Source organism: Eurosta solidaginis, chromosome 1 (assembly GCF_040869045.1).
Source record: "Eurosta solidaginis isolate ZX-2024a chromosome 1, ASM4086904v1, whole genome shotgun sequence".
Classification (NCBI taxonomy): Eukaryota; Metazoa; Arthropoda; class Insecta; order Diptera; family Tephritidae; genus Eurosta; species Eurosta solidaginis.
The window spans coordinates 340,237,296-340,252,826 of NC_090319.1; the positions used below are offsets into that span (position 1 = coordinate 340,237,296).

A 15,531-nucleotide genomic window follows, 5' to 3' on the forward strand; every position below is an offset into this window, starting at 1 on the left:
TATTCCAGAAGGTACAAAGAAGTGCTTTACTTTACGTGGGGAGTGCTCTGCCACCATCCCTGCGGAGGCGCTGGATACTGTTTTAATGTTTCGCCAATAGACTTAATGGCCTAGCAATGTTCGGCCTTTATGCTCTACGACTGCGAGAGTTATCCGGCTGGAGAGACAATGTGGATGGCCATGCGTTCATCCTTAAGAATTTGATTTCGCTTTCGTCGGACTATTGCGCTCCGACTGTATTTTTCGATATGAAATACGAGGATGTTATCCCGGATGGGGATTACTGGTTGAAGGAACCGCCGGATCTGAGCGATAAGCTGCAGATATATACTGACGGCTCCAAAATGTATAAAAAGGTGAGCAGCGGGGTCTTTGCACCTCAACCAGGTTGGAATTTATCCCTTAGCCTATCCGATTATTGCAGCGTCTTTCAGACGGAGGTAGCTGCTATAAATGACGCCGTTGACGACCTAAGAAATACTGTTCACGGCTTTAATCAAATTTGTATTTACTCTGGCAGCCAGGATGCACTAAAGGTGCTTGGATCGGTCAAATGTAAGTCCAGGACAGTAGAGAAGTGCCGTAAATCTCTTAACGAGATTGCTGAGCAAACTTCCCTCAGTCTGGTATGGGTGCCTGTACGCTTCGATATACCCGGCAATGAGATGGCTGACGTACTTGTAAGAGCGGGCACATCCGTTCCGGTTACGTCGTCCTGGAAGGGATTGAGCATGCAGCTCGCTACCTGTAAGCTCACCGTGAAAAAGATTTTCCTTAGGACAGCGAGTGTGAGATGGAGCAGTTACGAATCCTGCTACCATACTAAGCTCGTGTGGCCTGAATGGGACTTGAGACGTACAAGTGCTCTTCTTCTTGTAAGGGGACATATCTCTGGTGGTTGGACTTATAACCGACCACATAGCAATCGGGAAGCATGCAGAACGGCTGGGTGCTCCCTTTAATGATTACTGCAGGAGCTGCAAAGTCCAAGAGGAGATTGAAGCAATCAAGTATTTTCTGTGCGATTGTCCTGCGCTTTGGCGCAGAAAGAAATCTCTTGTATCTCTCTTCTTTGGCGATTTTGTAATCTGGCTAAGTTGGAACCTAAGAAATTCTTGACATTTGCTGAACCGACCTGTTGGTTTGAGTAGGAGAGAAACCCACGTGGTATCACAATGAACATTTTTGGGCCTCGCACCGGTGGCCACTCTAACCTAACCTAAAGGGTAAGTTTTTGTTAGATTTTGGCTACCGCCACCGTAGGGAAAGGCAAACATTTATTATCTCAAAAAAGCAAATTATGATTCCATGAAGCTTCTGTGTGAAATCGGTATTACAGAGAAAGACCTTAATATTTATATCTTATACAAATATATTTTTCTTGATTAAAGTTGTACAATTTTGACAAACTTCTTAAACGAATGAATTGTATCTTAAATTTTTGTTAACCTTATGTATGTAGTACATCTATTTTTTGTGTTCTCTCTTACGTTTTGTCAAAACCATTACTCACCTGTACTAATGCTGTTAGATAGCTTTGAGGTATATGAAGACCAGACAGCCACATTACTAACGGTTCACCTGACATGGCCCAATATTTGAATTGCGTTGCACGATTCTGCAGTAAAAGGTGATGCGGTGAAAGAAAAAGGAAAGAGAGGCAATATAACAACAAAGAAATTATTAATAAACTGTTTAGGTTATGGTTGAAAGATTGATTTTTTTTATTTCGCTAATGTCTTTTTTTTTGTAGCGCCCTTCTTAACACATTTGAACCACTTAACGGTGCTGAGCGATTGTGATTGATAGGTGTGCATGACCGACCGCATATTGATGGCAGCACCATTTAACATTGCATAAATGATTAATGAGTAAATTTAACCACTTTTTGGCGGGAATGGTTAAAATAACAAACGGAAGTGACTACAGAGTTGAGAAATGCAAACATAAATGCATGTACATATGTATGTGTATTAGGGCGGGTCGATTTAAAAATCGCTCATTGCTTTGTGAAAATCGTATTCTAGGGATCAAAATAAGAAACTTTGCCGAAGGAACCATACCTCTAAAACAAATTCTGGTGTCCCCCAATTTGAGTAGGGGCAAATTTTGGGTAGGAGCAAATTTTGAAAAATCCCACTTTGACCCATTTAGAGTGCTCCAATCGGGTCCAAATATATGACCGACTCCCACTAACTTTGGATGCCCGACCCACCGATGCCAGTGGCACACCCCCTGGAACCCCCTGGAGGTTCACCATACAAACATTTCAAATTATTTTATTGTTACGTATACGCAGTGGTGTACCCCTTTTCAGTTGGTATGGATATGTTTGTGCTGATGTTTTCATGTAAAGTGCAAAACCGGCGATTTTTTGAAATGTTTGTATGGTGAACCCCCAGGGGGGTTCCAGGGGGTGTGCTACTGGCATCGGTGGGTCGGGCCTCCAAAGTTAGTGGGGGTCGGTCATACATTTGGACTCGATTGGACCACTCTAAATGGGTCAAAGTGGGATTTTTCAAAATTTGCCCCTACCCAAAAGTTCGACCCAAATTGGGGGACACCAGAATTCGTTTTAGAGGTATGGTTCCTTCGGCAAAGTTTCTTATTTTGATCCCTAGAATATGATTTTCACAGAGCAGTGGGTGATTTTTTTGCCTCCCCACAAATCGACCCGGCCTAATGTGTATGTTAGCGCCAATTCTAACTCAGCATACATATGTAATAAAAAAAAGTAATGTTACTTAGCCATGATGCCGATGCGACGAGTACAGGATAGTGAAGACGATATCGTCGCGTTTTAGAGGCATTGTTTTGGTTATTGTTACAGTGCTTCGTCTCAGCCAATGACCGCGACAACTTAAGATATGTCAACAGTTAGTAATAAGCAAATAACAAATTTATTGATACTAGCATCAGGTAGAAGTTCGGAAGTAGGGTCTGTTAGAGATCAGCGCTAGATCTTGCGGAACAACTTTAGGTCCTGTGCTAAGACAACTTAAACCTGTACTTCGGGTCCAGATCATATACTTTTGGGACTAGATTAGGTTAGGTTGAAAGGGCTGCCGCGAAGGCATGGTTTTTCGCACAATTATGAGGGCCTGATAAAGGTTACCAAGTACGTGGTGTCGTACTTCACGATACGGCTTGAAAAAATTATTGTTATCCAGAATGCGAGTTCCCAGGCAGTGCTGTATGGCACAAGCTACCGCCGGAAATTTGCACATGTGGTAACCCATCGCTTCATCCCATTCGTCATTCTTATAAAATCTACATCATCGACGATAGAGCTCTCCTAAACTCTCTGCATGCCTGCCATTAAGGCAGTGCCAAGTTAAGGTTATAAACCTATCCTTATGATTCAAAACTCTCCGTTTTGATGGAAGATGTACTGTTTAATCATTAGGTTGCATGTGACAAAGTGTATGCCTAGGAAATTCGTCTGCAATATAGCTTCCCTCAATGTTCTTACGTTACGGGATCCATGTAAAGTGTACACGGTTCTGATGATCAGCCTCCTGAATTGATTGGTGACAGTTTGATGTTAGTTCAGAATTGAAACAGTAAGTTTCCAGTGGTTCTAATAGCACATAGGCTGTCGTTAAAAATACAGATTTTCTTGCCGATTGTGGGTTTGTTTTTCATTCAAGACTCGGTTTTTTCTATACCAGTCTGCATGATAGCTGATACTTCTGTGTGGAAGACGCTCAAAAGCTCTGGTAGTCTGAAAAAGAGTTGATGGTATCGGTCCTTTGAAAAGACCTCACCTCCAGCCATTTAACTTAGAAGCGTCGGTGGAAATGCTACCGCCAACCGTAAAACACAAATCCGACTGCATACAATCATCCATGCTGAGGATGTTTACCATTAAGCTGCTGCCCGGAAATGCTGTGGTCGCATAGCGGTTAAGGCTTCGAGGAAGAAACCTAAATTTGTTTAGTATGGTAGAATGTCCTATGGTTCTATTACTTAAACTGGACGAATATATTAAACACAAGGCTGATATTGTCGCTGCTGGGTATCCTACGGGATCCAGTGGGGATATCAAAATAATCTAAAGAGTTTCACATTTATGCGAATCATACTAAATTTGTGCTTTTTTCGCAGTAAACTAATGTTGGCCTCCATATGGGTCGAGTAGACGCGGTGAGTATCAGCTTTTTGTCTTCGGCGACTGACGAAAGGTTTTAAGTCCGGGGAAAACTCTTGTAAGAACGACAACGGCGACCTTGTAATCGATGTCTAGACAGTACTTAGATTATGAAGGGGACACATCTCTCTTCTCATAAATAGAGACAGCGATTTACCGCACAGGGATGACGCACTAGATCCCGAAATTGGTGATGATGTAATAAATGACTCCCTACCCAATTATGACCAAGCCTGAATAGCAATAACCAGATTAAAAAAACAACAAGGAAGCGGGCGCTGATGGAATGCCTGCGGAGCTATTCATATACGGGGCGAGGAGTTGGTAAGGCGCATGCATCAGCTTCATTGCAAAATATAGTCGGAGGAGTGCATGCTCTACGATTGGAATCTAAGTATTGTTTGCCCAATCCACCAGTCCAGAAGAAAGGGGATACTGCAAACTGCGCCAACTATCGCGGAATCAGCCTTCTTAATATCGCATATAAGGTCCTGTCAAGTGTATTGTGCGAAAGATTGAAGCCCACCGTGAATCTGCTGATTGGATCTTATAACTGCGGCTTCAGACCTGGTAGAGCCACCTTCGAACAGATTTTCACAATGCGCCAAATCTTGGAAAAACCCGGCGAAAAAAGAGATGACACACATCACCTCTTCGTCGATTTTAAAGCCGCCTTCGACATCACGAAAAGGAGCTGCCTATATGCCGCTATGTCTGAATTTGGTATCCCCGCAAAACTTATACGGCTGTACAAAATGACGTTGAGCAACACCACCAGCTCAGTCTGAATTGGGAAACTAAACGAGGTTTCAGACAGGGTAGCCTCCTATAGTGCGATTTCTTTAATTTGATGCTGGATAAATTTATAATAGCTGCAAAACTTAACCGCTCTGGAATAATATTCTATAAAAGCGTGAAAATACTGGCATATGCTGACGACATTAATACCATCGGCCTAAACACCCGCGTCGTTAGTTCTGCTTACTCTAAACTGGGAAAGAAGCGGTAAAGATGGGCTTGATGGTGAATGAGGACAAAACCACGTACCTGCTGTCATCGAGCAGAGTCAGCGCATATGCGCCTTGGCAACCACATTACTGTTGGCAGCCATAATTTCGAAATAGTAAAAGACTTCGTTTATTTGGGAACCAGGATCAGCACTAGCAACAACATCAGCCCTGAAATCCAGCAAAGAATCACTCTTGCCAGTAAATGCTTCTTTGAACCAGGTAGGCAATTCAAAAGTGAAGTCCTCTCTCTGCAAAAAAAAAGTATGCTCGACAATTCACTTATCGTGCCCGTCCTGCTAATTGGTGCAGAAGCATGGACTATGACAACATCAGATGAAGCGGCTCTGGGAGTGTTCAAGAGAAAAGTTCTTCGAAATATTTATGCACCTCTACGCGTTGGCGATGGCGAGTACCGAAGAAGATTCAATGACGACCTACACGAGCTTTACGCAGATATCAACATAGTCCAGCGAATTAAAACGCTGCTGCTTAGCTGGCTAGGGCGAATGAAAGATGACGCTCCGGCTAAGAAAGCGTTTCTATCGGAACCCGCCTATGGAGGTAGAGGAACAGGGTAGCCCCCACTCCGCTGAAGGGACCAGTTGGAAAAACGTTTTAAACTCCCTTGGTGTAACCAATTGGTGCTATTTGGTAGAGCGAAGAAGCGAATAGCGCGCCTTGTTGGACGGCCATAACCATTTAAATTGTTAAGCGCTAACTAAGTATGTAAGTAAGCCTAGGAGTTTGGCCTTATCGGCCAGATTAAGGAGCATACCACTTAGTTTTAGTAGGTTTAATGGTGGTATTTTGTGTCCCCTCTTTGAGAGTATGTCGGAACGTTTTCGCGAACATTTCGATGTAATATAAACATTATTTTCGGAATCAATCCGGGTGCAGTGGTACTTTTCGAGCTCGTTTCGAATCACATCGGCAGTTTTTTTAATCACTTGGTCAAGTCACGACATGATCAAAAAGAGAAAAAACTGACATTTGATCCAGCAATGACCCCAAAGATTTAATATATGTATTTCTGTATTTCCCGTGAAGAGAGGAAGATTGTGAGATTGTACGCAAATTTCTACGAACAAAGAGTATCTAAAGCAAACTTAAAGGTTTTCCTGGCTAGGACATATTATGCGAATTAATGAAAACGTTGTGGACCAGAAAGTATACTAACTGAGCCAAATTTGTCAATCGACGAAGGGAGAGTTCTTCACTGAGTTGGAAAAAAAGGAGGCTCGCAATTGGAGTTAGTAATCGCCAGGTGTAACACGCTCCGCATCGGGAACATCGCCTAGGTGGCCTAACGCCAATTAGTGATGATTGATGATCCTGAACTTAGTTCTTTCGAGCCTCCACTTTGCAAATATTCATATTATGCTTATCTCTTCAAATCCAGTAGGCTCTAAGTTGTCTCAAATTTACATAGGTTAAACGTGTTATCTGCTACTGTTTGGTGTAACAATTTTAGTAATCGTGCAATAGTTAATATGATGCTACGATGCCGGTAGTCGATGCAACTTTAACTTGAGGTACATATGTAGGTAAATGAACATATGTATGTGAGGACGTATAAGTAAATATCAAAAGCAGTGTATAAATCAACAACATCTTGAATACTTCACACTAAGTTTTTATATATGTATATTAGGGCGGGTCGATTTAAAAATCGCTCATTGCTCTGTGAAAATCGTATTACAGGGATCAAAATATGAAACTTTTCCGAAGGAACCATACCTCTAAAACGAATTCTGATGTCCCACCTTTGGGTCGAACTTTTGGGTAGGGGAAATTTCAATTCTACCTGCTGTGTCTTGTGGTAGCTTAAAAAAACAACACAAACAATTTTACGATCTGCAATTGTGTCACAGTGATACCTTCATTTTTTAAAACGGTTGAATAAAAAACCCACACAACTATGTTTACGACATGCAAATGCATCACAGTGATGCCTTGGTTTTAAAAGGGGTTTGTAAAAACGCAAATTTCTAATAATGTTTTTTAATTTCTTTTCTATTACTAAGTTAAATTCATTTTTTCATTTACATATGTTCTGACTAAATAAATTCCTAAAGAGAAAAATAAACTCCAAAAAGAAAAAAACATAGGCATTTCAAAGTGGGATTTTTCAAAATTTGCCCCTACGACCCAAAGGGGGGGGCATCAGAATTCGTTTTAGAGGTATGGTTTCTTCGGCAAAGTTTCTTATTTTGATCCCTACAATATGATTTTTACAGAGCAATGGGCGATTTTTTTGCCTCCCCACAAATCGACCCGGCCTAATATATATAAATGTAAAAGAGAATTTATGTTTGTGATGTTGTGTGAACCCTTTTGGAAATAAACACTATATGTCTCCAGCCTAACCACGGGGCAGTTTATTAATTCGGGTATTCACTTGACCCTATTTACCAGTTTATCTGCTTATGTGGTTATGTGGTTTTAACACACTTTACAGAAAAAAAGTCACTGGAGACCAAAAATGTGTAACTGATAAGTCGATAACGAGGTAGCCTGAATACCCCAAATATATTTTTATTGAGTCACCGCCTTGAAGAAACTTGGATGCCATAAGTGAAGGTTCATACCAAAACGCAACATTTTTATATATAAATCATATAAGTAAAACGTTTATTTTTAGAAGCGAAATAATCAAACATGTATGCTGTTTTTTGTTGCTAACTATGCGGGGATTGCCCCTTGTTGCTTTTTTTATATTTTAGTAAAAATTTTCTTATGGGTAAACCAAAGATAGAGAAATAGACTCCATCTACTTGTGCAGCTTTATAGAAAAATTTAGCGAACTGTCTGGTGTTGAGCTATGTCCGCAAATCAAGAAATATAGTCAAATTCACCTTGAGGGGAAACTGAAAAGGGCTGGGGACTATTTACAGTGGTGGTGCATTGCCTGCACGTTAAGGAGTTCTGGTGGTCTCGTAGAGATTGCTAGACACTTCTTCAAAGCTCAAACGACAATGGTGGAAATAAGTGGTGCTCTTCGTACGGCACCTGCAGTTGCACTAAACGCAATGCTAAAACTGCAGCTGATGCACCTTGTGAGCTAAAGGCCGCAGCCTGAACATTAGTACGGTTTCGCAAAGCGGGATATAAGCTTGTGAATACCGGGCGCTCCAGCATTTTTCACGACTTCGATTACATCCCTGGTAGGAAATACTACTGTGCGTCAGCTTCCGTTCTTCTTGCCATATTCATTACTCATATTTCTTCAAGGGAGTTGTGGGTTTGGCAGCAACCTTGTCGTTACAACAACAACAACAACAACAACATGGATGAACCCAAGCTAGACCAGAAGGTGGGGGGTTCAGCTAGAGGCTCGTTGTCAGCTGGACTTTAAAAAGAATGTCCGGTCACTGCAACAGCTAGAAAACCGCTGTAAATGTTAAGGAATTTTATAATTACTCCGATAGCTAGGCGGCTATCAAAGCGCTATGATCTGCCAGCGTGGGCTCAAAGGCTGAGAGGGATTGTTTGACCTCACTTTCAGTAGCAGCTAACTACTTCTTGATACAAATTATCTGTTTCTTAGGGCATACGGATATCCCTGCCAGAAGTCGGGCTGGGCAAACAATAGCGAACTTAATATGTCTGTCAGTGGATATTTCGGGATACCGTCGGCTAATTGCTTTCAGCTTTTCTAACAAGTGACTTCGAGTAAGCAAAGCAAGCGATGGCCAGTGATTGACTACAGCCACTTGGCGGAGCTATTACAGTTACAAAAAGTCAGCTATCCATAATGATGGGAGTATTAACAAGGCACTGCTCAGTATGATCGCATTCCGTGTGCATTCATATATTAGACAGCTCCAGCTTGAGGGTGACGAGTTAGAATCACCCAGTCGTGGTTATTGAAGAGGATATTGGTGTAGTCAGCTGAAAAATGCTAGCCAAGAAGATGAATAAAAGGCAGACAGCAGCACATCAACGGGAGGGCTGAATAAATTTTTTGCATTATTATGTGCGGAGAATAACTCTTGCTAACAAGTGCTACTTTAGGCTGAGTAGGTGTAAAAGTAAAGTCTTCTTCCGACCATAAAAATTACGGTCTACTAGTAGCTCATCATACCAGTCCTGATGTATGACTCAAAATCATGGGCGTTACCGAGAAATCAATTGGCTCTTATAGTGTTCAAAATAAAAGTTTTTCCGAAGATGAACGGTTCTGTCCGTGATTCCGAAATCGAAAGAGGCATAACGAAAAGTTGTATAAAGATAGGCAAGCGAATAAAAGCCCAAAGAGGCTTCGCTGTTTAGGTCATGTTATGCGAATGCACGATATGCTTCGGCCAAGAAATGATATCAATTGACACGGCAGTTTAGAAAGATAGGAGGGGGTGACCTCCACTGAGTCAGCTTGGGAGGACTGGTTCTTCTTTAGGGGGGTCAATCAGTAGTGAGTGAAATGCATAACGAACTCGTGTAGTAAGTGCGTCGAGCAATAAATTGTGTGAAGACTTATGTAGGTAGTGGTAAGAATGTTATAATGTGTACTGATCACTGAAGTAGGACCACAGCGGATTCGGGGGCTTAAAATATGTTCGCGGCATGTATATATGTATGCCCGTCGTAAAAGGTGGCTTAAATAACCAATTGATTCAAGGGGCGCGCTACACACCCATTTCAGCGGATTGCTAGCGCAATTTATAGCTTCTCCAGCCCATTTGCCAGCCTCACCTAGCCGTAACGAATCCTGTTTCTTTAGCAGGCAAGGCTTTGGAGACCCTAAGTTTCTCATGGAACAATTGAATGAGTTGACGTTATGGTCTACAACAGGGCTCATCACTAAAACTCTAAGGCAAGCGCACATCACATCCCCGTGCGCACGCATTCTATCCTCTCGCCCACGACCGACGTATTCTGCTGTGCCCGTTAGGAACTAAACTGCTATAATTCCGTGTAAAATTACTTTTGAAGTAATATTTTTGGGTATATTTTTTGGTTCATCTGTACGAAAACAATGTATTTATTTAATAATTCCATTTTAAATTAAATTTTAATTGGACGCATGCTGAAGTATTTTTGAATGCATTCAAGAAAACAATGCGATACGTTAATTTTAAAAGCTACCAAGTCCGACTGGGTTTGTATACGTGCCAGCGCCATTTCTGATCGCTGATTGGTTGTCGCTAATTTTTTAGAAAACAAAATGAAGAATAGACATGCACTGACAAACATTTATTTTGTCTCACTTGAAGATAAAATTAAAAATGAAATATACATTAGACTGGGTCGAAAAAAAAGTTGCTAATGTCCGCCCCTAAATTTAAAGATTATGTTGAGAGGGTTTCGGAAAAGTTCTTTTTTTTTTTGATCTTTCAAAATACAGCCGAAAACGTTTTTTCGTTGTAACGTAAAAGTCAGAAGTCAGAGTCTGACTGTAGTCACTTATTTACTTTGACTTCCCCTATTTATGATATTTGGCTTATCTCTATTAACTTTTCAATGCAAACCCTAATAATAATTTTTGCTCAAAATATATCATGAGTTTCAGGTCTAAGTATTATAATAAGAATCAGGTAAATAAACACTTGCAATGAATATTGAAAGTGCTATAACTTCTTTGTTTATTATTTTAGTAATATGGTTTAAAAGCAATATTTTCTTGAATTTTTAAGTACTTTCGTTTTGTAAGGAAAAAAGGATACTTTAGAGGGGGGGGGGGGGGGGAGGGGGGGTACAACTTTGTTAGCTGGCCTAATCATGTGAAAAAGACTTCATGGCTTAAAAGGACATTAAAAGGAAATGTGAAGCTTCTCAAGGCCAAAATAAGGACATATCAATTTTAAAAATCGCACATCAAATAACCAAGTTACAACGAAAAAACCGTTTCGGCTGTGTTTCGAAGGATAAAAAAAATAAAATTTTTTTCCGAAACTCTGCCAACATAATCTTTAAATTTAGGGGCGGACATTAGCAACTTTTTTTTGTATGGGGACCAACCCAGTCTAATACACATATTAGTTAAAAGTTTGAAGTAAGAAGATAATTTAAGATTATCATTCATTTACCTAATAGAAAATAATAAATAATAGCCGTGTTTTTTAAACGGTTTTATTTAGCTTGACTCTGTGTAGCGAACAGAATTTTGTAATCGAAATTTGAGTAACTTCCCGATAAGCTACAAGCTTGAAACTTGGAAAATAGTTCAGAACCCGATGACAATGCAATAATAAGAAAACAAATTTCCGATAGGTGGCGCATGGATTGAAATATTTCAAAAACATCGTATTTGTGCTCCGATTAGGCTCATATTTGGAACACGTATTACATACATGAATAGAAAGCGATATATGGAAAAAAATAAGAAGCTCTTGGCGATCCCTGGTCTACAAGGTTCGATGTGGTCATTTTAGATCTTTCCCAAGAAGGTAGGGGTTGCATCCCACTTTGCTTGTTACCGCAACGTACCGAATCCATATTCGTCAATGGATTATCAATTTCGATAACACTCCAAAACCTTCGCGCAGTGTCGCTAAAGGAACAACAAGAACAACAACATAGCTGAGCTAGGTTTGGACTATATTAGAATTATTTCCAGATACGGTTTGATTGGCCTCTTTACGACGATCGAAAAAGGAAGTAACGACAATGAACTTGTTATTAGCTTACTGGTAGGATTGTGAGTTCCCAAAGTCCCCATGTCCATGCTTGGATAGGAACAGTAAAGACATTTTTTCTCAACGCAAACATATCTGCAGAAGGAATATTACGGGGACCATTATAGGATACTCTTTATTTTTTTAAGAAAATTATCATGAGGTCCAGGTCTTATGTATTTCCAAATAACCGGTGATATACCGAACTAAGCCATACACGATTATTTTCCTGCAGGTAGTGTAATAGATTGTATTCATTCATACATGTGTATGTATGTATGTGACAATATCCGTGTACGTGCCCATGCATAAATATGTACATGTACGAGGTGATGACTACGTTATACATACATATGTATGTGTTCGTTTCATGGTCGACCTATCTGTCAGGAGCAATTGCAAAGCACATCCCAAGAGCATCGCAGCTTAAAATAATGTGTAATGAAAAAATAAATAAAACAAAAGTAAAACCACGGTAAATACAATAAGAGAAAATATAAAAAGTAAAACAAGATATAAATAAATATTTAATATATAAACAATAAATGGTAAGTGCTTGCCTTTAAATGTAAATAAAATATGTAGCATTGACTGGAGATGATTGTGAATATAAAACAAGTAAGGACGGGACTGTCTTCGACTGTGCCGAAGACTTCATACCTTTCTTGAATGGGGCTGAACAATAATTTTATTATTTGTAATCTCCAAATAATGCGCTGAATAAGATAAGAAATATATAGTGAACAGATGCATATAGCTAAACGATTTTAAGATAAATATAAAAAATGGCAAAAAACAGCCTTTTCTGAACGATCGGTTGTATGGGATATATATTATATATAGCTCCGATCAAAGTGATTTTTTCAGAAAATCTTCTATGATATAATAGAATATATAGCAGCGAGTTTCACGTTTATACTTTCTAAATTGCGGCTGGAATGACCAAAATCGTGTTACCTGAACGATCGGTTGTATGGGAGATATATGTTATAGTGGTCCGATCCGACCGGATCCGACGACGGACGGACATGCTTATATCAACTTAGTTTGTCGCCCTGATCAGTTCGGTATACTTAATGGTGAGTCTATCTTCTATATTTCTCAACGTTACAAACATCGGACCAAAGTTAATATACCATTTCATGTTCATGAAAGGTATAAAAATGTTTGCATATTCAGTCTTTACCTGCAAATGTTCCATCCAACTGCCGAGTTGTTTGCATGTGGCCGGCGCCAGTTTACGCCAATCATTTGGTAGCAGCCCATTGAATAGCGAGTTAGCGATATTGTCCAACACATTGTCCATACCGATTTCGCCAGCGATGGCCTATAAAAATGTATGCAAATACATGAATGTTACACATTTACACACACAAACACATTGTTGGAATTATATTATGATAATAAAAATTTGCTATTCAATAAATTTATTTCTCAATGCAAATATTCAATGAATTTCATGTCCTTACGAGCGGAGTACAAGTGTCATCAATGTAGTTGGGTCATAACTGGGAACAGTGGTTCAAAAAGAACTTTTCTAATTGTAAAGGCTTGACTCTCTCGAAAGCGGTGCCGCCATATACCGGCCGTTACATTGCGGTAGAATACGTTTTCAAAAATGTTGCAATGTAAAAGTAATTATGCGGAAACTAAGAAGACGGTGAAGTTCACCGTAACGTAATATAGCGGCAGGGCATTAAATATTACGGCCGTCATGATGGTAGAAACTCGTTCATCACGGTTTTTGCCACAGCTGTTTTCAAAGCGGTGAATATTTAGTCAAATAATTGAAATTATTTATAATATAAAACATTTTTGAATTAAAATTTTTTTCTTGTACGTTTGTTTAAAGAAAATAATAAGAAAACTAAAAAAAATACACCAAAAAATGTCAAATTAAAATTTGCGAGTTGTCTTCCGTAACTGTTCGTAGTTTCCAGCAAAGAGGTGTCTCTGAAAACGGTGAGTCTATCGGCCGCTCTTTAGCGGTCGTAACAAAGCGGCATCGCGGAAACCAAGCCTTAAGTATTACACTGGTTTACAGCCAAAATGCACCAGAGACGCCATTGTGAAATTCCCATGTAAAATCGCCCCTGATTTCGAAAATCAAAGTTATTTTGAATTCTATGGTAACGTTTTTGAGATATTTACGAATTACCGTTAGTTATATCTCAAGAACGATTGTGTGTGCGATATGTGTTAGTATTCGTATATCAGTTAGTTAGCAAATATTAGCACATATGTACCAGTAGGGTACTTAATTATTAAATGGATATATTTACTTGAATGCTTATAACATTTGTATTTGTTCGTCGATTTTGTTGAATGACAGCTTATTTTTTTTTGTAATAAAACAGAGCTAAGAGAGAAAAAACAAATCTGCAAAAAAAAAGTTTTCGAGATCCTTCCTCGCAAAATACAAATTTTTTTATATTTCACAAAAAAAATGGAAAAAATTCGTAATAATTGTTCGTTATCTCTGAATCTGCAGGACCTAGCCCTAAGAAGTCTTATATGCACAGTTTATAGAAAATTATTACCTTTTAAAAGCTTCAAACCGTTTTGGAATTGCTCAATTCATTCTTGAGATATATATGATTAAGTGGACCAAATTTTTTTTTTTTTGGAAAAAACCGTTATTGGTAAGTATCCCAAAAACGTTACCATAGAATTAAATATAACCTTGATTTTCGAAATCAGGGGGTGATTTTACATGGGAATTTCATAATGGCGTATCTGGTGTAGAAAAAAATTTGAATTTGTGATCCAGTTTATCTAATAAATTTTACAATATAAAGTTCTGGTTGGTAGAGCGCTAGAACGCAATTTAACCAATAGAAAACACTCTGTAAAGATCAAGCCTCGGTTTATGGGGAAATTATCGTAACCAGACGATACGTATCATGCTGATGACAGAGCTGGTTTTCTAAAAATGTCATGGAAGTTTAATGTGAATTACAGGGCTATGAAACGCTATCAAAGCGCTAAGCTTTATCGTCGTGAAGTCACGGTAAACGTTATATGGGTGCCATGGCATAAGGATGTCCCTGGAAACTGTACGCGCACGTTGTAAAACATCTCTAGAAAGGCGTTAGTTGACTGTTTCTGATCTGCTGGAGGAGCCATTGTAACAAAATCTTTGCACAGAAAACGAATTCCAACGGACTGATGACAGACATATATTGCGCTATTAGAAGTTGCTTTGAAATTTCAAAAAACCTGTTTGGCAAACCTTGAAGACCTGGTCCGATTGTTAGCTTACGAGGTTTGACGCCATTCGTTGACGTTGACCTTTAGTATTTCGTACAACAAGTTGGGGGTGGTGTGTACATAACTACGCAGTTCTTATGATTTAATGGTATCAAAACCTGCATTCAGATTTAGGTAATATTCTACGTAAGAAAACACCTTACCAACTCTTCATCTCTACTACTGACCAGCTCTTCAGATTATTCGTTATTTCCCACCGATTTTCAGTTCTCTCGCTAACCGAAATTAAAAAAACATAAGCACAAGCAGCGATATACCACCGAAGAGAATTATAGCCCAGCTTCACTTCCAATTTTCGTCGTGTCCCTTTTTAATTTTTCCTCCAGATTGGCGGCGCGAAACCTATGTGATTACGCGGAATCCTCTGGTCTGGATTTCTTAACCCACTTCTTTCTTCTGTTCTATAGCTAAAAACATGAACCTCACCTCCCACGGCCCGCACAATTCTCCGCACCTAGGACTGCATTAACCTTAACTTTGTGTACGG

The 15,531-nt window shown here is 39.5% G+C and overlaps 1 protein-coding gene across 1 annotated transcript in view; it reads right to left on the reverse strand.

Annotated features, from left to right (window-relative positions):
- Dhc98D (Dynein heavy chain at 89D) overlaps positions 1–15,531 on the reverse strand; it is a 322,849-nt gene that overhangs the window by 7,071 nt on the left and 300,247 nt on the right. Inside the window, exons 56-57 of the mRNA XM_067773518.1 lie at positions 12,961–13,101; positions 1,514–1,618 (exon numbers count right to left, since the gene is read on the reverse strand). Coding sequence (XP_067629619.1) covers positions 1,514–1,618; positions 12,961–13,101 — 246 coding nt within the window. The remainder of the gene's footprint in view (positions 1–1,513; positions 1,619–12,960; positions 13,102–15,531) is intronic.